At 39.7% G+C, this 26,653-nt stretch overlaps 2 protein-coding genes across 6 annotated transcripts in view; both read left to right on the top strand.

Moving 5' to 3' along the window:
- WDR26 (WD repeat domain 26) overlaps window positions 1-24,411 on the top strand; it is a 35,735-nt gene extending 11,324 nt beyond the window's left edge. Inside the window, exons 4-15 of one of the 5 annotated variants that reach the window (XM_081000176.1) lie at window positions 4,611-4,658; window positions 6,188-6,324; window positions 7,502-7,599; window positions 8,224-8,380; window positions 9,763-9,901; window positions 11,817-11,957; window positions 12,438-12,557; window positions 13,473-13,618; window positions 13,919-13,997; window positions 14,501-14,630; window positions 17,364-17,549; window positions 24,082-24,411. In XM_081000176.1, coding sequence (XP_080856302.1) covers window positions 4,611-4,658; window positions 6,188-6,324; window positions 7,502-7,599; window positions 8,224-8,380; window positions 9,763-9,901; window positions 11,817-11,957; window positions 12,438-12,557; window positions 13,473-13,618; window positions 13,919-13,997; window positions 14,501-14,630; window positions 17,364-17,549; window positions 24,082-24,116 — 1,416 coding nt within the window. In that variant the 3' untranslated portion in view covers window positions 24,117-24,411. Of the gene's footprint in view, window positions 1-4,610; window positions 4,659-6,142; window positions 6,325-7,501; window positions 7,600-8,223; window positions 8,381-9,762; window positions 9,902-11,816; window positions 11,958-12,437; window positions 12,558-13,472; window positions 13,619-13,918; window positions 13,998-14,500; window positions 14,631-17,363; window positions 17,550-20,143 lie in introns of all 5 variants that reach the window. The other 4 variants (XM_081000178.1, XM_081000177.1, XM_081000179.1 and 1 more) reach the window with 4 other exon arrangements.
- The window catches only part of NVL (nuclear VCP like), a 97,590-nt gene that overhangs the window by 11,342 nt on the left and 59,595 nt on the right, over window positions 1-26,653 (top strand). The window lies entirely within an intron of this gene.

Genomic DNA, 26,653 nt, shown 5'->3' on the forward strand with positions numbered 1-26,653 from the left:
TATCAGTGTTAAGATGCCTTACTTTTGCATATAAAATCTTTCCTTCTACAGTAATCAGTTTTATTTTTTTTCCTTTTTAAAAAAGAATTCTATCTTACCTCCTGCACTTCATTTGTCTATGTATTCTCTAACTTCAAGCTTTGTGGTTAGAATCCTAGCAGCCTATACTGTTTTAAGCCTTCCTTATTTTGTGACTTTCTCCCCCCTCCCCATTGCACCCTCCGCTGTCTTGAGTTTGAATGGCATATCAGGCCTTGTCTCAGTCTTGGACTTTGCTCCCTTGTGTTGTGCTGCTGCTCCCCCATTTCCACCTTGATAAATGAGATCATTTGTACATGTCACTGCAATAATTGCACATTCCTCCCCTGTTTACTTTGTACTTGTTTTAATTGTGACATTCCTCCATTTCCTTCCCTTTCTTCTGTAGTTTATTTAGTAAAAAAAAAGTCACAGTCAAAACAAGTACTGGTTACATTAAAATCATAAAATAAAACCACAGAACAAGCAATGACAAGATAACAAAACAGCACAGAACAGCAGTCCACAATCTGTTGTCTCTTTCGTGGTGTTCTGAAATGCTAGGGGTGTGCAAAAATTAGATATTAACACATTTCAGTGAGTATCTTAAAGGAAAGGATATCTGTTTGGATTGAGTTTGACTTTATGGAGGCAGGAATAGTATCTTGAAAAATTACTTCAATATTATAAAAGGATGGTAGGAAACTGGGTGTAAGGTAAAGGGAGGTGCAGTGTGTGCGCTCTCTCTCTCTCTCTCTCTCTCACACACACACACACACACACACCCCAAGCCTGCCTGTGATTTATCAGTGGTAGAAGGCAAGCCTGGGCTGTTGAAGGGGACATTTTTAGTGAATATTCTAAAATGGGGTGTCAAACCTGTCTGGTTGTCATACTTAGACACCTCTAAACATGAAAGAAGGGACGCGAGTGGTGCTGTGGGTTAAACCACTGAGCCTAGGACTTGCCGACCAGAAGGTCGGCGGTTCGAATCCCCGCGGCGGGGTGAGCGCCTGTTGCTTGGTCCCTGCTCCTGCCAACCTAGCAGTTCGAAAGCACGTCAAGGTGCAAGTAGATAAATAGGTACCGCTCTGGCGGGAATGTGAACGGAGTTTCCATGCGCTGCTCTGGTTTGCCAGAAGCGGCTTAGTCATGCTGGCCACACGACCTGGAGGCTGTGCGCCGGCTCCCTTGGCCAGTGAAGCGAGTTGAGCGCCGCAACTCCAGAGTCAGTCATGACTGGACCTAATGGTCAGGCGTCCCTTTACTAAACATGAAAGATACTCTTCTTGATACCAGACATAAGGAGGCTGGTTATTTGTGTACATGCTCTGTGGGTATTTACATTTCCAAGACTGAGCTTTGACATTGAAATAGGATCTAATGCTATGGATCCTGATTCAGAGTATATCCTTATTTTTGTCCATGTGACTGAAATAATTAGTTCAGTTTTAAGGGAAGAAGTGGTTTGGAGTTTGAGAGTCTGCATGATGGTGGTTCTTGAAGTGGGTGTTCCCTTTCATTTTAAAGGTGTGATATATTTGATTTTCAGCAATACGGCATATGTATGTTTGCCTAAATGCCCATACATTCAAGAACCTATGCCATATGCTATGGTTTAACTTGTACATGAGAAATTTAACTCTTTATATCACCAGCTGTTCCATGAACAGAAGGAACCCTTCTGTCTTTAGAATAAACTGATTCTGTGTTTTTCTCACTGTGATACACATAAGACATAAAGCAAACAGTGGGATGTTTTGTTTTTAATGTAAAGGTTATGTGTCTGGTGATGTTAGCACAACAAAGTATATAAGGTGGAGCCTTTTTGTTTTTACTGATTCAGGAACTAAACAAAACTCTTGCATAAAGTTCTGCAGTTTCATCATCAAGGGCCATAGTGTAAACAATGTGGGAGTTGAAAGGCAAATGATCATAAGTTTATGGGCTGCCAAAGTAAGGATGACATTAGTTAGCATTGATCAAATATGCAATTGTCTTTAATCTGGGGGCATTGTGATTCTTGCAGGTTTGAAGTAAAAACTGAGGTCACCATTTCATTTTAAAAATAATTAGTTGCAAGTAGGATACAATTGGTGGCTTTGTAAATAGAAAGAATAATAGCAAATTACATTGTTGGCTTAATAGTTAAATTATGCTTTGTTTCATTAAATTATTGAAATACTGTTATTCCTTTTTATGTTAGTATATCATAAAAATAAGCATGTAATCTTCCTGTGAGTATGTCACAATCGCTTGACAATCTGAAGGCAGCCCTGTTTAGGGAAGTTTTTAATGACTGATGTTTTAATGTATTTTTAATCGTTTATTGGAAGCCACCTAGAGTGGGGAAACCCATCCAGATGGGCGAGGTAAAAATAAATTATTATTATTATTATTATTATTATTACTACTACTACTACTACTACTACTACTACTACAATCGGGGAGCAGACCTACAGGAAGACTAAGCAAAGAGGCACTGGCTGGCCCTTTCTGGTTTTTCTCCCAGACAGCAAGACAGAGAGAGGGAGGGGGAGTTTTGCCTGCATCAGTTTGTTTGTTCTGTTACATATCTGCCTGCAGGTAAGAGAGTGTTTGTACTGATTGCAGTGAATAGTACTTCTTGATTGCTGGCTGAGTGCATGCAGCTAGGGTGTGGTTCTTAGCCTGCCTTATTGCAGCAGATTCTCGCCATATGTGGTGCAGTTGTCCCCAAATGGGTTGACATAAAAAGGAATCTCTCTCCCCTTTAGGTTATCACTGAGGGAAAGGGGTATCTCCTGTCAATCAGGATATGAAATTGTAGGCCATGCACTGTGGGAGACAGGCATGTGACCATTACCCAGGGTGAGAGCCTGGGAGAGTGGAGGTTTGGCTTGGTGGATTCCCCCTGAGATCCAAAGAGAGAGATGGTGAAATTACTGTCTTTCACTTAACAGTAGAATATGCCTACAGCTGGGCCTTTGTTTATTACCTGTGGCCCTAACCTCAAAGCTGTATAGTGTGATATTGGATGGTAGTGCTAGAAGGTGTTGGGAGGGGGGAGGTAATAGGGAGTTACAAAGATATTGTCCCAATTTCAGAAATGGTGTTTGGCAGGGGAAGGTATAGTTGTAGTGGAGTGGCTGACCGCATTCTGGGATGGAGACCTAGGAGTTTGGTTTGTAGATCCTTCTGGTGTGGTGGTGCTGTTATTGTATGCCAGGTCCATCACTAAAAAGGCCATGTTCATCCACAACTTGATCATGGATGATCAAGGGATGGCTTGGCTGCTGTTGGACTGGCTCAGAACTTCAAGGTCTTCATGACAACCATGGAGCTGTCTCAAATACTCATTAGTCAAACTCATTGGGAAAGGCACACCCTTAGTCTTTACCGCCCCCCCCCCCACATAGACCATAGACCCAAAGATAGTGGGGAGCAGTGCACTCCCTTGCAATGCATTTCACCAGCTAATGATGAAGCCTGGAATAGTAGTGGCAAATTCCTCCGTTAGGGTGGTGGGCCCATTTGGATGGCCCTCCCTTAGAGATGGATGGAACTTGATGGGTTCCAGCAGAGAAAGCTGGTGATCCTGTTGGAGCCCTGGTCTTGCTATGAAATCACGAGATAAAATGGGTGGTTAACAGGATCATTCACAGACCTACTTTAACCAACTGGCTGCACGTTTTGAGGATAAAGTCGCTCAACTTCAGAGTGACCTTGACTGTGCAGTTATTGCAGTTCCAGACGAAGTATCCAGTAGCACTGTCAGTGATGTGTTGTGGGATTGGTTTCAGCTTATGCAGTCAGATGACATGGATAAAGTGCTTGCACCTATATGCCTGACCCCTGTGCCTTTTTGACCCCTGTCCCACCTGGCTTATTTAAACCTAGCAGAGGAAGTTTGACTGCTTGGGTCCAGAGCAAGGTTAATACTTTGTTGCATATAAGGAAGTGTTGACTTTTGCCTTAAAAGAGGCAGTGGTACAGCCTCTCCTAAAGGAACCAGCCCTGGATCCCTCGGACTGGAAAAACTATCAACCAGTTGCAAATAACCCTTTCTTGGGGAATGTAGTAGCGAGAGTTGTGGTGGGGCAGCTGCAAGCATTCTTGGATGATGGAGATTATTTAAATTCGTGCATTCGTGCATAGGTGCAATCTTGCTGCTGTTTCTTGATCTCTCCATGGCTTTCAATACCATTGATTATGGTATCCTCATGGACCAGCTCTATGGATTGGGAATTGGGGGCACCGTGTCACAGGGATTCTGGTCTAACCTATGGGACCAGGTCCAGAAAGTAGTACTGAGAGAGTGCTTTTTGATCCCCAGGCATACTAATAGATAGATAGATAGATAGATAGATAGATGAAGCTGCTGGGAGCGTCAGAAGTTTGGGGGCAAGGTGCTTTTCATTGCACTGATGATACCTGGCTCTGTTTCTCCATAACATCTGAATCAAGAGAGGCTGTGTTTGGTGCCTGAATGCAATGGTGGTATAGATGACAAAAAATATGCTGAGCCTGTATCCTTGTAAGACAGACAATGTGAGTGAGTAGGTCCCATGTCCGGAAAATGTATTATATTTGTTACGTCACTTTTCTCACAGGGGGAACCAACGCAACTTAAATGGGAATGCACTCCTCTGAAGGAACAGGTATGCAGTTTGGGAGTGGTTCTTGATCCAGCTACTAGGTCAACTTCAAAGCATTACCATTAGTATATTCCCTTAACAGTTTGGGACCAGTCTACTTGCCTAACCCATATATGCACTCTTATCTCTTCAATCTGCAGAACTGGCAATGTTAACTGGTGCCACATAATACTGATTCCACACTTAGAAAAAATTGATCTTTTAGTATGATAGCAGTTACCATTTGGAGTTCCCTCTCTATTGACATCAGGCAGACGCCTTCACTATAGTCTTTTTGGTGCCTGCTTAAAAAATAAAAACCATTCTTGTTTAGGCAGGCCCATCCAGACACGTAGAAGTTACATCTTAGAAAAAGATGTAACTACTGTTGATTTTTATAATTTTCTGAATGTTTTAAAATACCTGTTCCTGTTTTCTATTTCGATGTTTCATTGTATATGTTTTTGTAAACCACTTAGAGATTTTCTTACAATCAAATGATGCATAAATTTCTTTAAATAATGGAAGTTTGAATAAAAAGAACAAGAAACTGTTTGTAAGGAATTGTTTCCAATAACTTAAAACATAAACAGATATTCAAAAATTGATGCTTATCACTACTGGTATCAAAGCCTAAGTATACGTAACAGAATAAACTCCTTTGTCCCTCACGCCTCATGTTCCCCACTCCTTGCCCCTGGGACAAAAGTATAATTCAGCAGTTCTTCTGAGCTGAGACTTTTTTGGGGCATGAGGGAGGACATTGCCTGCTACCAGGTGAGAGACAGGCACAATACATAGCAATGCCATGCTACGAATGATATACTACTGCCACTTGAGCTTTCGATAATCTGTGCCAAATATTTTTCTCCTTCCTTCCCCCTTACCTTAAATTCATGAATTTGTTGTGTTGGTCATGGCTATCAATGAGAGGTCCAATTTTTAAAATATATGAAGGTAACATTGCTGCTGAAGGTGCATATATTTTCCATGGACATGCCTGCTAAGTGAGTTCTGAATGTAGAGAGTGGATAATCTTTGCTTTCCATGAAGACCAAAATATATACATCAAGTTAAGCCGGGTCTGTGTTTTGTTTTGCAGACAAGCAATGTTTGCTTTTGCATATAATATATTTGGAGGTCCTACATGCTCTGTATAAATCTAGTTTCTGGGCAGATCCCTACTGGGCTGGTGTTCTGTAGTGTCATTGTACCTAGAGTGATAATCAGGGGGCGGGATTCCCATCCCTAGCTTAATAGGATTGTTTGAAAGTATGGGTACTTGGTATAGGAAACTGGAGGAAGATTGAGAAGATAATTTGGGGTTCCATCAAGTGTGTATTCTTGCAGCTTGATGACTTATAATAAACAGCACGAATCAGTGTGTCTTGCAAATGCTGAAAGGCTGTTCAAAGCATTCCTATGTCATGAGAGCAAATGTATTGAAAAGGCAAGTTGGAATGGTGTATACTCCCTTGTTTGGGCTCAAATGTTTTCTGAAATTTCAGTCATCCTTTTCTCCCCACCTGACCTGCTGCTTTCTGTCATGTCAGAGGATGAAGTTTTTGCTGCTGCAGCAAAAGTACCTAGAGTATCTTGAGGATGGTAAGGTTCTGGAGGCACTTCAAGTTCTGCGTTGTGAGTTGACACCACTGAAATACAACACAGAGCGCATTCACATTCTCAGTGGGTAAGTACTTAGGGTTGCAATCACATGTTTACTCAAGAGTAAATCCCATTGAACTAAATAACTTTTGACTTGAATTGCATAAGATCCTACTACCTGTTTTACACCAGTGCTAGTGTTTTCTGGGATTCCTGAAGCAGAGGCATGCCAAAAGGATATGATTCTACATTGTTGAATATATCTCAGTAGTAAACTTATTATCCAAGCATTGATCCTTGCAAAACCGAAATGGCATCACCCACATACAAGAGGCTGAGAGGAACGTCCATATTTGCAGAAGTGTCAAAGAAACTTATTTTCTCTAAACGAAAGGTGAAACATTCAAACAGCTCTCTGAGGACTGAGCATGCTCAGTCTGCACAAAATGCTAATTGATGAGGTGAAAGAAACAGAAAACTGGGGCGGGATGGGGAGCATGTCATGAACTGTGTATAGGAGTACTCAGCACTGCAGTGTTTTGTTGCAGGTTCCACTAGTCTTTATTAAAGTAAACATCCACCTGGGAAAACTCCTATAGAAAGAAGACATTCCTGGATGCCTCCTTTCAGAACTCCCACATTATTTCTAAATTAAATGTGAAATTAATATATTCTTACTAAATAGAATTGCATTTTTACTTAGTAAAAATCTTTAATCATTTGCATTCTGAGATTTTAATGTGCTTTTATCTTCACATCCTGACATTTCTCAAGGAGATTCAAGGGGAAAATGTGTGTACGAGAACACAGACTAATCAGTTGTGTAGACAGAACATCTGAACTGATCAGTTACTGATTGGTGCTGGAAGTTGAACTCCGTGGGATTTTTTCATTGATCTATATAAGGGAAGTCCTGTCAAACAGTTTTTAAAAGCAGTTTCAGGAACATGCCTTTGAATTCTCATGGCTCTGCTTCCTTCCCACCAACTGCATACTTGAGCAGCGTCTTTAATTAGATATGCTAAATTCCTTTAAATATATATATATATTAGAGCTTTACTAAACAGTGAAAGCAGAAGTTTAAGCCATATAGACTTAACATAAAGTCTGGTGTTAATAGCTTTTCTGCTAAGTCCATCTCCCTTTTTCTTGCTCCAGAGAAGAATAAATGTGCTCTTTTGGTTCAAATGCTGTTGCAGTTGGGGAAGGTCAATATTTCCGAAATATGTAATCTCATGTGTTTCTCTTTTATATACAAACAGATATCTGATGTGTAGTCATGCAGAAGACCTGCGTGCAAAAGCAGAATGGGAAGGGAAAGGCACAACTTCCAGATCTAGACTTTTGGACAAACTCCAGAGTAAGAAAAAACTTAGTTTCCACTGGGCATACAATGTTTGCACATCTGTTTATCTAGTATATTTCACTCTAAATCTTCCTTCCCTAACTGGGTGCCCGTCATATATGTTGGATCCTTCCTGGCTGAGGTTGATGGGATTTGTAGGTCAAAACATAGGAAGGGTAGTAGGTTAGGGAGACCTACTTTTAAGGGGGAAATTTATGAAGGGGGAAATGCAATGGTTAAGAATTGTTAGCTGTAATTAGGATAGCATAATTCTGCATAATGGTGACTTAAGTGTCTCATAAAATCAAAGTATAATGTACTCTGCTATTATCTGTGTTTTACTTCCATATCGATGACACCTAATAAGATACCATGGCGCTGTGTGATAGAGTTTAGGAACTGACTTGTAGTAACTAGCATTTTCTTAATAATTTTATTGGCATTTAAACAATCTTCTGCTTCTTTGCAACAGCAAAGGTTGAGTTAAGGTTAATGTGAGAGGATTTTATTAATGTCCCAAAGTTATGGGTAATTTTTAGCTTAAATTAGATCTGATACTGGCCTGTATGTGAATACCAGATTTCTTACATGCTGTTTCTTATAAGATTGCTCTGAAATACTCTCTTTAATTTTTTGAAGCTTACCTACCACCATCAGTGATGCTCCCCCCAAGGCGTCTGCAGAATTTACTGCGTCAGGCTGTGGAACTACAACGGGACCGGTGCCTCTATCACAATACCAAACTAGATAATAATCTAGATTCTGTATCACTGCTGATAGACCATGTTTGCAGTAGGTAAGAGAACTGCTCCATTTTAATGAGAATGGAAATATCTTTTAATATAACAACATTCCTTTAAATAATTTTTACTCTCTTATGAAGGCTTTAAAGAGCAATTTTCTTAGGCAGCTGACTTGTTAAGAATGTTGTATTTTTGCAATGTTAGGGGGTGTTTGGAACGTTTGTGTTAAGTCCTTGATCAATTTAGAAACATGTTAACAATATGAACAGAGAAGTAGTCTTTATATAGCAGTAAATCTAAATGTAAGGATCCTAAAATAATCAAAATATTTTCAAATCTCTGGCAGTTTTTTCAGTTTCAGAACTTACTGCTGATGGTCTTGGCTTCAGTCCTAATTGCAATCCTAAGCACATCTATTCAGAAGTAAGCTCTGTTCAGTTCAGCAGGGCTTACTTAATGATAAGTGTGCATGGGATTCAATATATTTGGTAGCTTGGACTGCCATTCTACACAGTTATTGTGTTAAATCCCACTGAACTCTGAGATCTAAGCAGACTAGTTATGTGCAGGATTGCCATAATAGGTTCCAGTATCAGACTGAATGATAGCCTTTAATGACATGAGCTCAGCCCTGTGGAACACCCTGTCAATAGACATTCAATCAGCTCCCTTCTGTTCCAACTTTTAAATGCCTGCTGAAAACTTTTCTATTTTTCCAGGCCTATGTAGGCAATTAAGAATACACCCACCCACCCACACCACACAATGGCCTATTGATGCTTGTTTTTAACTTGTTATGATTTTATTGTTTGGTTTTATATTGATGTAAACTGCTGTGAAAATTTTTATGACACAGCAGTATGTATTTTTTTAAATAAATAAATAAAATAAATAACAGTTTAGGATTTGTTGCTTGCCCCTTACATCCTTGGTTCTTACTTTTTAAGAATCCTTTCCCTCAATTCCTAAAAATCACCATAAAATATTGGGTAGCAATTCCTAACTAGCATTCAAATGCCCAGTCAGGGTTGGGGCCCTGTTTGCAATGCCATGAGCCAAAGAGCTCCTTTTAGACATATACAAGAGTTTGGTGTCAAGCAGACCCTCATGTGATATTGCAAACTGCTTTTGAAAGTCTAATCAATTTAGCGTCCAGTTTGCTTTGCACCACTGGAGGCTACTGTTTGACCCAAAGGCTCTTTGAATGCATGCAGCTAGCTGCATGTTTATTTGGTTCATGACTGATACCTGGTCATCATGCAAATAGGAGCCAGCATGACAGCTTCAAAAACTAAAGTGCTATAGCAACAAGAAGTTTCATATTGTATATTTGTAAAATCCTACTCTCGAATCCATGCTTTATTGGGATATGTATTAGCGCAAGTAAAATGACTATGATTCTACTATATAATCCTTTCTTTGCTTGTATTTTTAGGAAACAGTTCCCATGTTACACACAGCAGATACTTACAGAACACTGTAATGAAGTGTGGTTCTGTAAATTCTCAAATGACGGCACTAAACTAGCAACAGGATCTAAGGATACAACTGTTATTATATGGCAGGTTGATCCAGTAAGTTTGTAAATTTGTGCACCAGAATCTTCTGACACACAAGCATAAAATTTGGCACATCACTCCTTAGTCATTAAGCTTTAATTTTTAGTGCATTACTTTATTTCCTAAATGCCTTGGTGTATTTCTGTTTGCATCAGTTTTGTGTTTTAGGCTATGTTCTGCTCAGTTGTTCAACCAATACTGTGATTAGTTTCCTGGAGCGGGTTGTATTGGAAATAAAGCCTGTTTAGAATAGGAGATACCTATCTCAGTCAGTCTGTTGTAATCTTAAAAGTCAGTAAGTGTCTTGCATGGTGAGACTTGTCAACGGTCTTGGATAGATGTGTTGTTCTTCCCCGTAATGTACCTCCTTTTGTGTCTTCTGAAATTCTCCTAAAATGTCAACATTCCCTTTTTACTTTGTCTCCTTTTTGCACTCTGTATAACTTAATTGATGAAGCCTGTTGATGAATGGTTATTTGACTGAAATGTTGGATAGTGTTGCTGGACTCAGACTCCCATCATCTCTAACTATTGGCCATCTGAAGCAGTGTTTCCCAAACTTGGGCCTCGAGCTGCTTTTGGATTACATTTCCCATCATCCCTGACCTCTAGTCCTGATGGGAGTTGTAGTCCAAAAATAGCTGGAGACCCAAGTTTGGGAAACCCTGATCTGAAGGATTCTCCGCCACTGGACTAAATAGTAGCTCCTTCCAAAATCTGAATTACATTACCTAGACTGAAATCTATGCATACCAGACCAAGAATCCATCAGATCCTGCTTTTTGTTTTCAACAGTGACTAGTTAGGTGCCTTTAGGAAGCCCACAATCAATTCAAGAAGATAATACCCTCTTCTGTTGTTACTTTTCAGTAACTGGTACAAAGAGGTATACCACCTCTGAATCTGAGGCTGCATGTAGCCTTTGTGACTATTGGTAGACAAATTAATAGAATATATATCTTTAACTCCCTTTTAAAGCTACCTAAGTTAGAGGCCACCACAATCACTGTATTGTCACTTGCCTCTAAGTAATCACGCATAGAATGGCATTGTACAATTCCAGTCCTGATAGTCTCTGTGGACTTGGCTGACACCGCCTGGTCCGTCTTTGGGGAGTGGGGGGTGAGCGAGCGGGGTAGCTCGCCTGTACCCAAAGCCAGCGCCAGGAGCCTCAGAAAGGTGCTCCGAGGTCCCTGCTGCTTGCGCACAAGCAGCAGGGACATTGGGGCTTGCTCAGCTGGGGGCAGGAGCCTCTCCAATGCATCTGGCCCCAGCCTGCGAGACGCTGGAGTGAAAGCGACTCAGCTCCCGCTGTTGACAGCTGAGGCAGTTTCACCCCGCGCCTTGCCGGTTGGTGCCAATGCATCTTGTTTCAACACTGTGGTTTATCGCCAAACTGCGCTGCTCGGCTAGTGATACATCACAGTATTGAAAACCTAACATCACCCAGCCCTAGAACATACAAAAACTAGGCAAAAATCTTTGAGGACCAAAGGTGCAAACGGTTATTATGCCCAAGGTTTACATTTGCTAGTCCATAGCCTTCCTTTCACTAGTACTTCTGCTTATCGCCCTAATGTCTATCTGTGTTTGAAAGTATTTTGCTTTTCATTAGTTGGTTTCCAAGAATGTTGTTAAACCAGAATGGGGAGGCGGTTCTGTGTTGCTTTGTATGGCTTCCTGTGTACCTCCTTTCTTGGTTTGCCCTGGTACAGCCTTTCCTACACTTCTGTCAAGTAGGCAGAAAATGAGTGTGTGTCTTCCCTGAGGTAAGGTGGAACTGGTAAACAAGCCCTTGGTATGTTGGTTTCCTAAACTGTTTTGGGAGGAGGCAGCGAGAGATTAGGCATCAAAGACAACTGCTTAAAACTGCAGGTAGATCTCAGTAACAACCCAGATAGCCATTGTTGCAATATTTTCTTTTTTAAAGGATACACACCAGCTAAAACTGCTCAAGACACTGGAAGGCCATGCATATGGTGTTTCCTACATTGCTTGGAGTCCAGATGACAACTACCTTGTTGCCTGTGGTCCAGATGACTGCTCTGAGCTTTGGCTCTGGAATGTACAAGTAAGGGTTATTAATATGAAGTTCGTTGATAGAGTGTCTTAATCAATAATGTTTTCACAGGAACCATAATTGAAGTATTGATATTATTGAAGGGGAGCCCCTGCTATTCTTGGAGATGAAAATCTGATTAAAACATGGTTATCTATATAGAACAGATTATTGATTTCTATTCATTATTACCAGCAGTATTCCAATGATGTCATCAGTTACTATGTATGTGTATATATCCTATATACGTAACAATGTAAGGCTGTTGTCACGTTGCAGTTCATGTGGCTGCCGATAAGAGTGTGAGCAGGGGTGGCAGCCTCCACTGTATGTATGTGTTTGTTTGTTTGTTTGTTTGTTTTAGTGTCTCGATTCTTTATTTGTAAGCTGCCCTGAATTTATGAAGCAGGTTAAAAATTTAAGTAAATGTTAAAAATTTGCTTTCTTAAGCAAAATTTTCATTGGCTTTACTTTATACTTCTTCACCTACAGACAGGGGAGCTGAGGACAAAGATGAGTCAGTCTCATGAAGATAGTTTAACAAGTGTGGCCTGGAATCCAGATGGAAAACGTTTTGTGACTGGAGGGCAGCGTGGACAGTTCTATCAGTGTGTAAGTACTGTTTTTACAATGCAAAGTGCCATCAGTTTCTTGTAGACTTTGCACTTAATGCTGTCTCTGTGGTTCTATGTTCTGTGTGGGTAGCTGTGTATAGCTGTACTAGAATATATTTTGTAAGGGTTTCTTTTCACAGTAAAAAGCCTCGCAAGTATAACCTGTTGTAGAAACCTACCATTTGGAATTCGCTGAGTGTTTTTATTCCTGTGAAATACTAAGCATATTTATCTGAAGCAAAAATAAAGCCTCTTTGAAAAGATCCCCTTCTTGCTCATGTGTGGTGCCATCGTTTATTAGGTTTTGGTAAGACATAGGAAACAAGAAAGAATCCTTCTGCAAAGTAAAAAAAAAAAAAAAAAAAAAAAAAAAGCCAAAAGAAAAATTCAGGGAAAGATCTGTACCCCTGTTGTTATGCTGGACTAGGTGGAGAGATTGAAACTAGTGTGTTGGAAGTCTACAGCACTGCCTAAAAAAAAAAGGGAAGTTTTTAGATGAAGATACAGTGGTACCTTGGATTTTGAATGTAATCCGTTCCAGAAGACTGGAGTTCCAAAACATTCGAAAACTAAATACGGAAGTTACGTGGCATGTACAACTTCCGAGGCGTGTTTGAAAACCGAAGCGTTTCGGCATTCGAAAACCGAAATGTTTGTCAACAGAGACGTTTGAAAACTGAGGTACCACTGTATATAGAAAACCAAGTTAGCGGTCAAATTGTTAAGGGGCTCTGAAGTCTGCCAGATATGGACTGCAGGTTCACCACCTTTGTCTTGGAATATATTTTCCCTTGTCTGCAGCACATACTTACATACTGCTAACTGCTTTTATAACCCAAATTTTTCATGTTACAATTTGCTTTAAATGAAGACAACCTTTATCATTATTTCACTGCATGCATTTCCTGTCTAGGATTTAGATGGTAATCTCCTTGACTCCTGGGAAGGAGTGAGAGTGCAATGCCTGTGGTGCTTGAGTGACGGGAAGACTGTGTTGGCATCAGACACACACCAGCGAATTCGGGGCTATAACTTTGAGGACCTTACAGACAGAAACATGTAACTACCTCTTCTTCATGTTGTGCTACATAAACAGATCATTGTAAACTTTGTCAAATACTGAAACTGAGTTGAGATGCCTTAAAATTCCATATGGTGTCTTGTTCATACACCTGCTTTAAAGCTGGGCTCCCCCCCTTTTTTCTTTTTTTTAGGCCCTAATTAGGCAAAACGTGTGGATGTGATTGGGTCTTATGGGTCTGCAAGGCACCATATAATGAGACCAGTTAAGTTGGGTAGAAATGCTAATTTTGAATACGAAGTCATGACTCTCATCTTATGTGTTCTGTTATTTTTCAGAGTACAAGAAGATCATCCAATTATGTCTTTTACGATTTCGAAAAATGGCCGGTTAGCTTTGTTAAACGTAGCAACTCAGGTAAGTGGTCCAGTTGGCCTTTCGCTTTATCCCTTTCATACTCATAAATGAGAAGGAAAGTCCTGCCTACATTCTCCATTGCATTGCCATGGAAACTGTACAAGCACATGTTTTCACCCCCTTTCCTCCCGGATTTTAAAGTCTATTCTTCTGGGAGGCAGAAGGGAAACAAGTGCCCATTAGCGCTGCATATCACAACCTCCGTATCCTCCTGGAGCCGCTTGTGTAAATGGGAAGTTGCTTGTACACACTGCATCTCTTTCCCACTTGAGCTTCAGGGGCCTTTTCTGAAGGTCCCTCAATGCCAGGCAGAGGCTGTCTGGAGGTGCAGGCAATCTGCAGTGAAGAGGAGTAGGCAAGAAATCTCTGTTGAGCAAGCGACCTTCTGCTCATGTAACTTTGGGGTATAAACCATTGTTGGTGCACATAAAATGGATTGCTTTTTCTGTTCTGAATTTGTTTGTGTAATGTTACATTACCTCCACCCTGCTCTTTGTTCTCAGGGAGTTCATTTATGGGACTTGCAAGACAGAGTTTTAGTGAGAAAGTACCAAGGTGTTACACAAGGTTTTTACACGATTCACTCATGTTTTGGAGGCCATAATGAAGACTTCATCGCTAGTGGCAGTGAAGGTAACTCTTGCTTTTAAGATCTGTTTCTGTGTGTTTTATATATATTTCAAGGATATTCTTCCTACATAGGGGAATGATGTAGTATTCTACTTAACAAGTAAGGTAAATATGCTAGCAACAATTCACACAAACATCAGAAGAGTCTTGCTGGATCAGACCAAAGGCCTATCTAATCCAATTCTCACAGTGACCAAGCTGATCCATATAAAAAGTTATTTCCATAGAAATGATTTGTTTGCTGAAAGAAGAAAAATCATCTAGTAGCACAGGAGGTTGAATGTACAAGGCTATTGTTTATGGTAACAGCTGTAGTCTGGGTAGAATGAGCGTGGTGTACAGGGATACAATTTTTATTTGATGTAGGCTTGTTTTTCCAAAGGTAGGTGTGCTTATGTAAATCCAGATGAGTTCTGACATCTCAAGGATAATTACTAATTACAGTGAGAGAAACAAGTTTCATATCCTGTAGCAGATCTAGCATGTTCAGTAACTTTGGCTATCAGCAACCTGACTGTCATCTTAGCGTTTTCTATTGTTGGTTCTGTGAGTGGCCTATTTGACAGCTTTTCTAGGCATTAAGGAGCTTACTCTCTGTGAGGGTAATAGTATGGTGGTATATACAGTGTGGACAACAGTACTCCTGTCCTGTAGCTTATAGAAACTTTAGGAGAAGGTGGTTTTGGTCTGAATAGGAGGTCATTTCTAATTGGGCTCTGCAATAAAGTATTTTGAAACAGTGTTTCTTCTTTACCACTAACTGGTGAATTTTTCACCTGAGAACAGCCTGTTTATTGATGCCTTGTATCTTAACTGTATTGCCATTGTATGTAGTTGTGCCACTCCTATTGCATGCATTAATCCCCTTCCCCTTCCAGATAATTTCTGGCCCCAGGAATGTCTAATCAACTGTATTAACTCCCTGGTGTATCAGTTTTTCAGTACACCACACAGGATTGCATAAACAAATCACTTAGTTACAGCCTACTGTTTGTTTGACATGAATGTGAATTTAATTTATCCAGGTCAACTTAGAAAAGCTTTTTATTTTTTTCATTTTCAGTGTCTAAAAACTACCCAGCTGTAGTTGAAGCTGATGGCACCTAATTTAGATTCCGACTGCCTGAGGCTGTTGCCTCTTTGCACTGAATTGTTGCAAATATGGCTGCTGTGAAAGTCTCTATGTACAAAAAAAGTAACAGATTTAAATGTCATAAGCTCTTAAGTGTAAAGGTATGTTCTCAGCTAGGTAGGCTTTCCACCTACCAGCCCCAAACATCAAAGGGTCTTCCCTGGGAGTAAAAATCACGTCTAACTCGTGTGCACATAAACATCCATAAAGTAGAGGGGAAAATATCTTTCTATGAGTAAGTGCTGTGTGTTGCAGCCTTACAGTGAATGTGTGATGACTTGAAGCTTATACAGTATAGTTTGAAATTGGTAGGTTAAAAATGGAAATACGTACAAGTAGGAGTCTTTGATACCATTTAGATGCCATGGTAATTTGATTTTTTTAATGATACAGACAGCACTTCTATAAAATACTTTAGCAATACTTTAGGTCACAGCATGATTATAGGGGTTGGGAAATAAGTGAGTACTTTTGGAAATGGACTGTCATATTTTAGTTTTCAAACATTGTAGTTTAACTTCTAAAACTTTTAAAATAACTCTTGTACTACCAGATGTTCTTCATGTAATTGCTTCTGCCTTATCAAGTATTTAACTCCAAGTCAAGTTTGCTTCTATGGAATATTAATATTTAGCAGAAATCTCTCTTTTTGGTAGCCATTGTGACTTGTGGTTTTTCAGTAGTGCAGAGAGTTGTACATCTGATCTGCAGCCATCTCTGTATAATCTACAATTTAGATGGGTGCAGTCAGTACAGGAATCGGCGCAAGAATCGCACAAAGTTGTCTCATGTCACATTGCTACTGTTCAGATTTGTACACTTTTTATGTGGATATGTTGTTCTACAACAACACAGCCATGGATGTTTGGAGCCTTTGAAATGGAGTTTGTTGCCTCCACTGATAGAATTGTTCAGATAGGATAAGATACTTAAAGGCAACTCTGTGGCTGTTGCTCCTCCCTCTCCCTTACCTGTACATTTGGAAAGATGAAGACTGGGCCCTGCAGTTTGCCCACTTCCTTCTCTGTTCTTAGGCAAAAGTTAATCAGTGAATAAAGAGTTTCCTGCAGTTAATTGAATACAGAATTTTCATAGCCCTACATATTGAACCGGTTACAGAAAGGGATTTTAATATCCAGTTTTAGATGGGATCCCACACTGAAATAGCTGTGTTCTTTTTGGAAGTTGCCCATACCACCTGTAGAGGTGGAGGAGGGACAGAAAGAATATGGAGGAAGTGTGAGAGACCAGAGCTTGATTCCAGTCTTGATGCATGTAGAAGGCTAGGGTAAGGAGTTAACACCCAAACCACTCGCATTCTTACTTGGATAATATGAAGCCTACTTAAAGCTGTATTATGTTCCAGTTACCTACAAATATTTTCAACTTGCAGAGAAGATCAGTGCTTGTTGTTAGTTTAAATACAGGATTCTAAATGCCATAAAAGAAGCTTCTTGAAGCTGTTGGATGCATTACTGAGCAGATATCAGTTCTTGGACATAACATGGAATTTTAACATGGAAACAGTTAATACATGGATAAGTGCCGGAACATGTTTTAAATTTTGGGATGCTTCATGTTTCTTCCCTCCTGTCTCATCTTAGATCACAAAGTATATATTTGGCACAAACGCAGCGAGCTGCCAATTGCGGAGCTGACGGGGCACACGCGCACAGTCAACTGTGTGAGCTGGAACCCACAAATTCCATCCATGATGGCCAGCGCCTCTGACGATGGCACTGTTAGAATATGGGGACCAGCACCTTTTGTAGACAACCAGGATATTGAAGGTAAATCAAATCTAATTTTTATGGAAGAGGAATTTGGTATGCTGCACTTACTTACTTGTGATCAGGTAACTCACAACAGATGCACATTTAATTTGTGCGCATTCAGCTTTACACACTTGGCAAAAGAATAAAAATGGGGCAGGAAAGAGATTGTGGGTCGGGGTCGGGGAAGCAATGTTGGCAATCCCATTCCACTCACCATGGAACCAAATGTGTTTTGACTATATGCGGTTTTGGCTTTATGCACTGTCCCTGGAACGTAACTCCAGCGTAAGCCGAGAGTCGTCTGTATTTTATTTTGGGAATTTATTTTATTTATATCCCACCTTTCCTTCAAGGAGCTCAAGGCAGCATAAATAGTATTCTTCGCTCTCTCCGCCCCCCCCCCCCCCCCCAAAACCAGCTTTTGGTCCTTACAATAGATCTGTAAGATAGGACAGGCTGAAAGTTAATGACAGGCTGGAGTCACCCAGCATGTTTAATTGTTTAGAGTGGATTTGAAGCAGGGTCTCCCCAGCCTTGGTTCAGAATTAAGCTGCACACCACAGTGTATGAGGAATTGGCTGCCTCAGTTATTATTACTGTAAATAGTTAGGACTGGGTAAAGGGGACTTTGGACAAATTCACATCATACTGTGTATTAGTTCCTCCTTTTGAAGAGTCTGCTACCTTGGGAAACTCCAAAAAGTTCAGAACAGGGTGGTAGTACCTGTTGGCTTGAACTATAACCTCTCACAAGATGCCTAAGGACTGGGAAGAAGTTAAGGGACAAGGAGCACAAAGACAAGAATGATAAGTGAGGTGCAATATAGCCCAGGGAACCAAGAAAGAAACCTCAAGGAAGAGTAGGTAGAGAATGAGACTTGAGAGTAAATGACAGAGGAGATAAGTTACTGAAGTATGGTGTGGAGTTTCTGCATTTTATCTGTAAGCGGCTTTGAGTACAGGTCTGGAAAAAATGTGGGATATTACTACTACTACTACTAATAATAATAATAACATTGGGTCACACACATAATGAATTTTATTATCTCCTCTCCCTATGCCCCCTAAAAAGTCTCTTGAGAGTCAAAGGAAGCAACTTGAACAATATGGATTGCAGCGTTAGTGGAAGGGCTGCACAGAGAGGCAGGGGATTGCCAAAAATCAGATGGAGACACCTTGTGTGAACCGTTAGAAGCTGCAGCAAGCTATTTTAATGTTACTGAACCTGGTAGTTAATTTTTTTTAGTTGGCATGAAATGAAAAGAAATCTGGACCCTAGCAAACTAGAATAAAGATCAATTGAAACTGATGATGTAGCTGTTTCTTTGCTTTGAAATGAAAGGGTATCTTGCTCATTTTGTTAATTGAAGCTGTATCTGTTACATGAGGAGAGAGCTTCAATAGCTGAGACAAACCTGAGCTTCAATTCTTGACTGCTTCTTAGGTATCACCTGGAACCTTTTACTGCCAGTGGTTCTGCAGGTTTTGAATTAATTCCAGTTGATATCTCTGAAATGCAAAAGTCCTATCTGGGTATTAGTCCAAGCCAGGACTAATTTTTCCATCGCTCTGTCAAGATGCCCTTCTTTTGCAAAGCTGGTGCAGCATAAAAAGAGATACCATCATATGTGAAAACTAGACTGTAGTAAACAAGTTCTTAGCACACAGGCTTTTGTTAGATGTATACACTTTCTAATATGCAAGGCTGTAGGAGTTTTTGTGTTTATAGGTGTAAGCCAATACATTGCACCATGGTGTGAGCAAAAACAATGTTATTTTCTTAACAATGTATCAAAATTTTAATTGGGCTTCCAGTCTGCAAAACATTTTCCATTCTTTTAGAAATGCTTGCTTTATTCTGCTTTAGAATTTCCTGAAGTGGCTTGCAAAGTAATCTTAGGGAAAATTAAAGCCCCATGTACCAGTTCTTATTCCTTCCATCTCAGTATCTAAAATGGGTTTTACGAGAGCCAGTGTGGTGTAGTGGTTAAGAGCGGTAGACTCCTAATCTGGGGAACCGGGTTCGCTTCCCTGCTCCTCCACATGCAGCTGCTGGGTGACCTTGGGCCAGTCACACTTCTTTGAAGTCTCAGCCCCACTCACCTCACAGAGTGTTTGTTGTGGGGGAGGAAGGGAAAGGAGAATGTTAGCCGCTTTGAGACTCCTGAAGGGGAGTGAAAGGCGGGATATCAAATCCAAACTCTTCTTCTTCTACTACTACAACTTTTCTCAACCTCTTAATTACTTTATCACACTGTTAAATGTGGGTTCTGGCAGCTGTCTGCTCCTGCAGGGGAGGTTTCATCTCAATCAAGGAAGTCTCTTTTGCACGAAAAGCCCCTCTTCCCACTGGCCCGGTATTAGAAATGACTTCTGTACCTCCCAAAGTGAAGCAAGCTGTTTAAAAGCCCCTGCTGGACTCTCAGAACTAGTACGATGGCGATTGTAGCTGCTCAGTTGGGTTGGGTTGCTCTAAAAGAGTTTGTGTGTATGTGTTTTGTAAATCTGAAGATACATATGTATATCATGGCTAAGGTGAACTATGATTTTAAAGATATTTCTTATTTTTTCTTTTCTTTTTACATTCCATCTCCCTCTCCCCCCCTTAGAGGAATGCAGTAGCATGGATAGTTGATGGTGAATTTGGAGCAGACGACTTCTGTTTAACTTAAATTTAGTCGTATTTTAAATGGCTTGGGATTTGGTGCAAACAAACATGATTGATAGCTGGACAGACATGCTCGTCATGAAAAAAAAGAACCATTTCTGAAGCCCAACTGGGGCCAAACATTTTACCACCTTGCTTCATAGTAAACAGTTGAGATGAAGCACGTCGTTAGAACGTTGTTGGACACCATGTTGAAGTAACCCCCCATCGGTTGTGAAGAACTGTGCTACATTCAGGCTAACCATTGAACTCCGTATATACATTTTCCCTTCTGCCATTTTGTCAGGCAGACTACTGTTATTGTTGCTCTTCTTCTGTGTAATGAAGTTTAAATGCTTGTTTGGAAACCTTTTATTTAACAGTTTAGAAGGCTTGGTAGAAAGAGTGCTTTAGTCTGAAGAGTACATGTTGGATAGGAAAGTCTTTCCTTCTCTTCTTTCTCTGAGTCTCTCCGCCTTATTTAGCTTGAGATCTTTGCAGCTTAGTTCATGGATTCTAAGCCTTGCCCGTTGCACAGTATATCTAAACCCAGATGTTTAAACCAGTGAATGACATGAAAAGCACTCTTCAGTATCACACTTGACAAAAGGTTTTGTACTTTTCACCTAGCTTGTTGCCCTGTAAGTAGGTTAACAGCACAATCTTCTTTTTTAAGAAAGAAAAATAAATAATTTATAGCATTAAAATGACTTCATTTGTATACATTTGGAATTGAAACCAGCTTAAAAAGTGTCATCTACAAGTAAATGCAGTATAATTGGTGCTCCTCTGGAGTGTTGTGTAAGACCATTTGGCTGGCAACAGTTTTACACAGGCTATATAAAGTATTATTTTAAAAGGAAACTTTGTTTACCAACGTAAAACAATTTGAGAACTTTCAGAATCGCCAACTAAACCATTACAATGTAATTTCTGAAATTTAATAAATGAAAATTCTAAATTGGCCTTAATGTGCAATGGTTCTTATTTAAAACATAGTAAAGACCTAAAATGAGAATAGTACTTTATAGCATTATCTTAAAAATAAATAAATCAGTGAGTTGACTGTCTGCTGTGAATTAAATACATACCTTGTACAAACTTTCCAGATCATTCTTTCTCCAGGAACTGTTTCTGAGTAGGTGCTGTTAACTATCTTTGTGCAGAGGATACATACTAAAATTCAGAGAACTAACCAGCTGTTTGACATAGTTAGTTGGTTTCAGAATTTCTCTTATAGTTAAAGGGTGAAAATGCACTTAGGGCCATCCTTAAGTTTAAAAAGAACAGAAAAGAAAGCAACTCATAATAAAAGAACAGTTAACACATCCTTGTAGTACCAGCTAAAATAGAAGCTACAGGTGGGAAAAGGTCTTAACATCAGGAAAGACACAGGACTAGAAGGAAATATGCTCCCTTGTGCTTGTTTTTTTTTAGGCACAGATTCTGTGATAAGGAATATGAGTTACTGCCATTGCACTTGGCATGTATCCCTTAACTCAGACTTGCTACAGTTTTCCTTCAGAGCCTTCTAATTTGATCAGAGATTCATGATTGAATTTCTTTAAATACCTCCAGACTGGAACAAGTGGTATTCCGATCAATGTGGTAATTCAGTTGTTTAACTTTGATTGTCTCTGAATAAGCACACAACACTATTACAATTATCCAAGTCGCTTAAAATGTATGTGCAGACCAGGTTTACAGAGAAATCTTTAAACAACAGAATGCCGCTGCCTTGCATTCTCATGGATTTAGGAGCAGCAAAGAAATTTACATCCAGTCTTTAATACATTTAAGCTGTTCTGTTGCAGCTTTTTATATGTAATTTTACCTTACATTTATTACAATTGTCCATTGACATGTATTCTGTTCATTTGACATTAAGGTTTGTTTTTGTAATTGGAACATTTTTGTAGTCTTCCCTCTGAGCCTGTATAAAATCTTACTTTTGCAGACACCCTCATTCTGAATCTTTAAAAATTCACAGCTGTATTACTGATATGGTGCTGGTGGTACTGCTTGCAAACTCAAAACTACCCTAGGAGATTGGAAGGGAAATTGGAAGTGAATTATGAAGAGTGCACTAAAATCAGTTTGATTTGGTGCTACTAGATTTCTATAGGTTATTCAATCTGATGCTTGTAGTTAAGACTTCCTGCAAAGACGCTGTTGTGGTGAAAAAAAATTGACCAATTTGTTTCCTTTTCTTTGAAACGCATAACACCAGCAGGAAACCAAATTAAGAGCAAAATTAAGTGGACACACTACTGCTTATGCTTCCTCACCTCTTATGAAAGAGTTCTTGGATTTTTTTTAATAAAAAAGCACTTGAGTGTGGAGCTGAACGAGAAGCATGTGTTTTGAGAGTGCCATTTCTAAATCCAGTTGCATAATACAGACCACGCAACTTTAAGAGGAAGCTCTTCAGATTGAGGTAGTTTTAATTTCTGCTTCTTGACATACAACTGAACCAAATAAAGTCAAGATCAGTCTGGAAGCAAACTTTTAACTGCAATAACAATGCTAGGATTTCTTGTGAGTCATCTTAAATAGTTGAGCAGCCTAAATTGACTGATATGTAGATTGAAAAGCATGTCAGCATTTCAGATAAAAAAGAACCCTAGAGTGTCACTGTTGTTAGGGGAGAAGTCAAGGAATAGGCTTATCTCAACATTCTTTTTTATATATGACGAAGGCATTTCTACTCTAGGCTAGAGCAATCACTGATTACTGGCCATATCTTACCATGAGCAGAAGGCAATGAATGGGAAAGAGGATACAGTAGTTTGCATTTTGCCTTAGGTTTTGTACCCATCAACTCCAAAATATGCACACTGGCTATAAATCACTACAGTATCTTGCCACAGTGCTTCTCAGATCAGGTAAGTGATTTTAAAAGTAGGAGCACAAAAGAAGAAACAGTTTTTACATAGCCCTTAAAATCGCCTTGTAAATGTGTGGCTTAGTTCCCTCATTTAAGTTTTTAGTTTTAAAATTAGGGGATCATAATACAAGTTTTGATATGAAGTCACCAGTGAAAGCTACCCAACTTTTGCCAATAGTCTCATTCTGGCTTCCGAGCAGATACTGTTGAATGTAATTTAATACTAGGTGTTTAGTGCCATCTTAATTAAAAAAATTAATTCCCACCCCAAAGGGAAAAATGGCTTTAAGTTAAAATGTTTTCTTAAACCAGTCCTGTGCTGGCAAAAGAGACATTGGGAGAGTTCTTGTAATTTTTATTTTTATTTTAGTTAACAGCAGAAGAATGTCTAGTTTCTAATTTTGGGGTAGGATCAGAAGGGGAAGAGAACCAATTTTCAGTAAAACTTGGTGCCCTTTGTCAATACCCCCAAAGCACACGTTGCCTCAATTTGATGCATTTCAAATGAACTGTTAAAACTGGAGTATCAATCCTATATATGGTTAAAATGTATATTGCATTGGCTTGAGTCCATTTTCAGCTGCCATAGAACAAACCGCTCATTTGACAATTAGTAGAATTTTGGAAACACTTTGACACTTTTTGAACAGGGTGGACTTGACTTGTGCAGTGTTGTCTGCAGTAGCTGCTCTAGTTGCTGGAACACAAACTAGAACCCCATTTCCTGTTTGCTGACTTTGGATGACCCGGATTCAGCAAAGTGTGTGTGTGCGTGTGGTATGAATGTGTGTGCGTGAAACACAAAGTCATGGAACCAACTGTTCTAGGTACATGTCATGTTTTACTGCATACTTTAAGTCATGTTGTGTGTATGTGAAGTGTCCTCTAACTTTAAGATTTTGGTTAATACCAATATATTTTTATAAATTTGAAATTCAGTGTGCTCCATCTTTTAAGTGTTTCATTGTTAGGATAAATGTACTAGATTTAATTCTTAACACTTCTCGGCACAGATGGAAAAAGTTGTCGGCTCCTTGAAAATGTATGAGGAAGAAACGGATCCTCAAAGCATGTGTGTACTTACAAACCAAGCTGTAGAGATCAAGAAAAGAACTTTTATTCTCAAATTTCTAAATTGTCAAGATTTATATGGAGTTGTGGTGGAACTAGTTAACACTTAGAGCTTTTGGTATGTAATGACTATTTGCTATGGACTGATATTAAATGTTTCAAAGGATTGCGTTCTTAAACTTTCTGGATTTTTGTTACTCTTGAATTATATTAAGTAGTTTAAAGTTTCTTTACTATATTACATTAAAACATAAGAACTTTGGGTCTCCATATTTATTTTCACTTGTTTTACTAATTATTTACAGAACACCTTATTTTATAAATATGTAGTATATTAAACATATCTTTTAAAATGTTCATTCAAACTACATTAATTACTGGTTTTTGTTTTTATTGGGGTTTAAAAAAAAAATACACTTTTCCATGTCGGTGCACAGCACTTAACAAATATTTGTATTCCCTTTCTTTCCAATTCAATAAACAGAATGAATAAATGGACTTGAATAGTTCTTAGCTTTCTAAGCTTCAGTGCTATTTCTGGCCAACCCTGGTATATATCCCATGAGCATTTGTGGTCTTTTTATGCAGGAGCAGCAGGCCCCGGGCTTTAGGCTATGATAGTTAATCCTCCAGTGCTACTCTTGCTCATTACATAAGAGCAAGTTTACAAGAGTGATCCACAGAGCAGAAAAACAGCTTAGCAGCCATCCGTTATGGCTTGACAGCCATTCCTGCTTTATAACCACAGATGGGACTCAAGGCCGGGCTGTTTATGCACAGGGCTATATTCAGCTTGGAGGATCATACGTTGTGCTGGGCTGCATTATAAACTAAATGACCCCCACAGCTGGTATATGTGTACAGTCAAACCTCGGTTTTCGAACGTCTCGGCTGTCAAACATTTCAGAAGCCGAATGCCGAAAACCTGGAAGTGAATGCTTCCGTTTTCGAACGCACCTCGGAAGTTGAACTGCTATCATCAGATGTCAAAGAGATAAACTACTACCTGACGTTTAGAAGACATCTGAAGGCAGCCCTGTTTAGGGAAGTTTTTAATGATTGATGTTTTAATGTATTTTTAATCTCTGTTGGAAGCCACCCAGAGTGGCTGGGGAAACCCAGCCAGATAGGCGGGGTACAAATAATAATAATTCTGAGGTGCATTTTTCATTTTTTCCCATTGACTTTGCAGCCAGCCCTTTCTCGGTTTTCGAATGTTTCAGAAGTCGAACCAACTTCCAGAATGGATTACGTTTGAAACCCGAGATTCCACTCTATATATTTTCCCCAGACTGCCTCTCTGTACCCTGGAGTGACACTCAAAAGGTGGCCACTAGTATATAGTAGAGGTTGCTTCAGCTGCAACAACTTAACACCTTTTACAGGGATACTCTTGCATCAAGTACGTATAGAGCAAGCTACTGAAGGATATGTGCACCTCCCTTGACCTTTTTTTCAGTTGCACCAAAGGAAGGTAGAGATTTCCATGCATTTTCGAAGAATAAGTGTGCCTAGCTCTCTAGAAACTACTTTAACCTCTAACTACACTATAGACTAACCTATACAGTGGTACCTTGGGTTACATACGCTTCAGGTTACGTACGCTTCAGGTTACAGACTCCGCTAACCCAGAAATAGTGCTTCATGTTAAGAACTTTGCTTCAGGATGAGAACAGAAATCATGCTCCGGCGGCAGCAGGTGGCCCCATTAGCTAAAGTGGTGCTTCAGGTTAAGAACAGTTTCAGGTTAAGAACGAACCTCCGGAACAAATTAAGTACTTAACCCGAGGTACCACTGTATATGCCACCTGTGTGCTATGTGACCAGTAGCAGAAGAGGAGCAATATGTACCAAGCCAGTTAGTGAAACTATTGCGAGAGCAGTTGAGGGAACCACCTGCAGAACAAGACAAAAATGTGTTTTGCTCTGTCTTCTAATAGGAGGAAAAATTATACCTGATTCTAAACCAAGGAAAATCAGACGCAGGATAGGGAGTAAACTCCATTTCTATAGCAAGCCAGATAACAATGCAATTAACAGTTTAGGTGGAAAATAGCTCCTAAAGGTGCATAATCCATTTTAAAAACTAATCTAAAAAATTTAAGTGGTTTAGGCTAGAGTGGTGTTGAAATGAGCCAAACAGACTGATGTAAGCCCTTAAGGCATATTTAAAGTAGGTAAGGATTGTGAGATGTGTTTTCTTAGAAGCAGCCCTTAATTACCAAGAACCAGCTTCAACTGCAGAAGCCTGATGAAAGAGGACACTTCCTGCTCCTATTAGTGATCAGATTAAAATACCATCCGTGAATGAGCCGAGACTGCCTGATCCTGTAGCATTTCATGAACCTACCTTGACATGAGTCACAATAAGCCATCATGACCAAACCAACAGCAGCTTTGGGCATGAGGAAGATGGATTGGGCTACTTAATCCTCTCCTTTACACCCTTCCAACAAGGTTATTAGTATCTCTAAAAGGGAAGATTCACACAGAAAACCAGGAGAAAAGGGTTGA

This window comes from Podarcis pityusensis (assembly GCF_964106645.2).
Source record: "Podarcis pityusensis genome assembly, chromosome: 3".
Lineage (NCBI taxonomy): Eukaryota > Metazoa > Chordata > Lepidosauria > Squamata > Lacertidae > Podarcis > Podarcis pityusensis.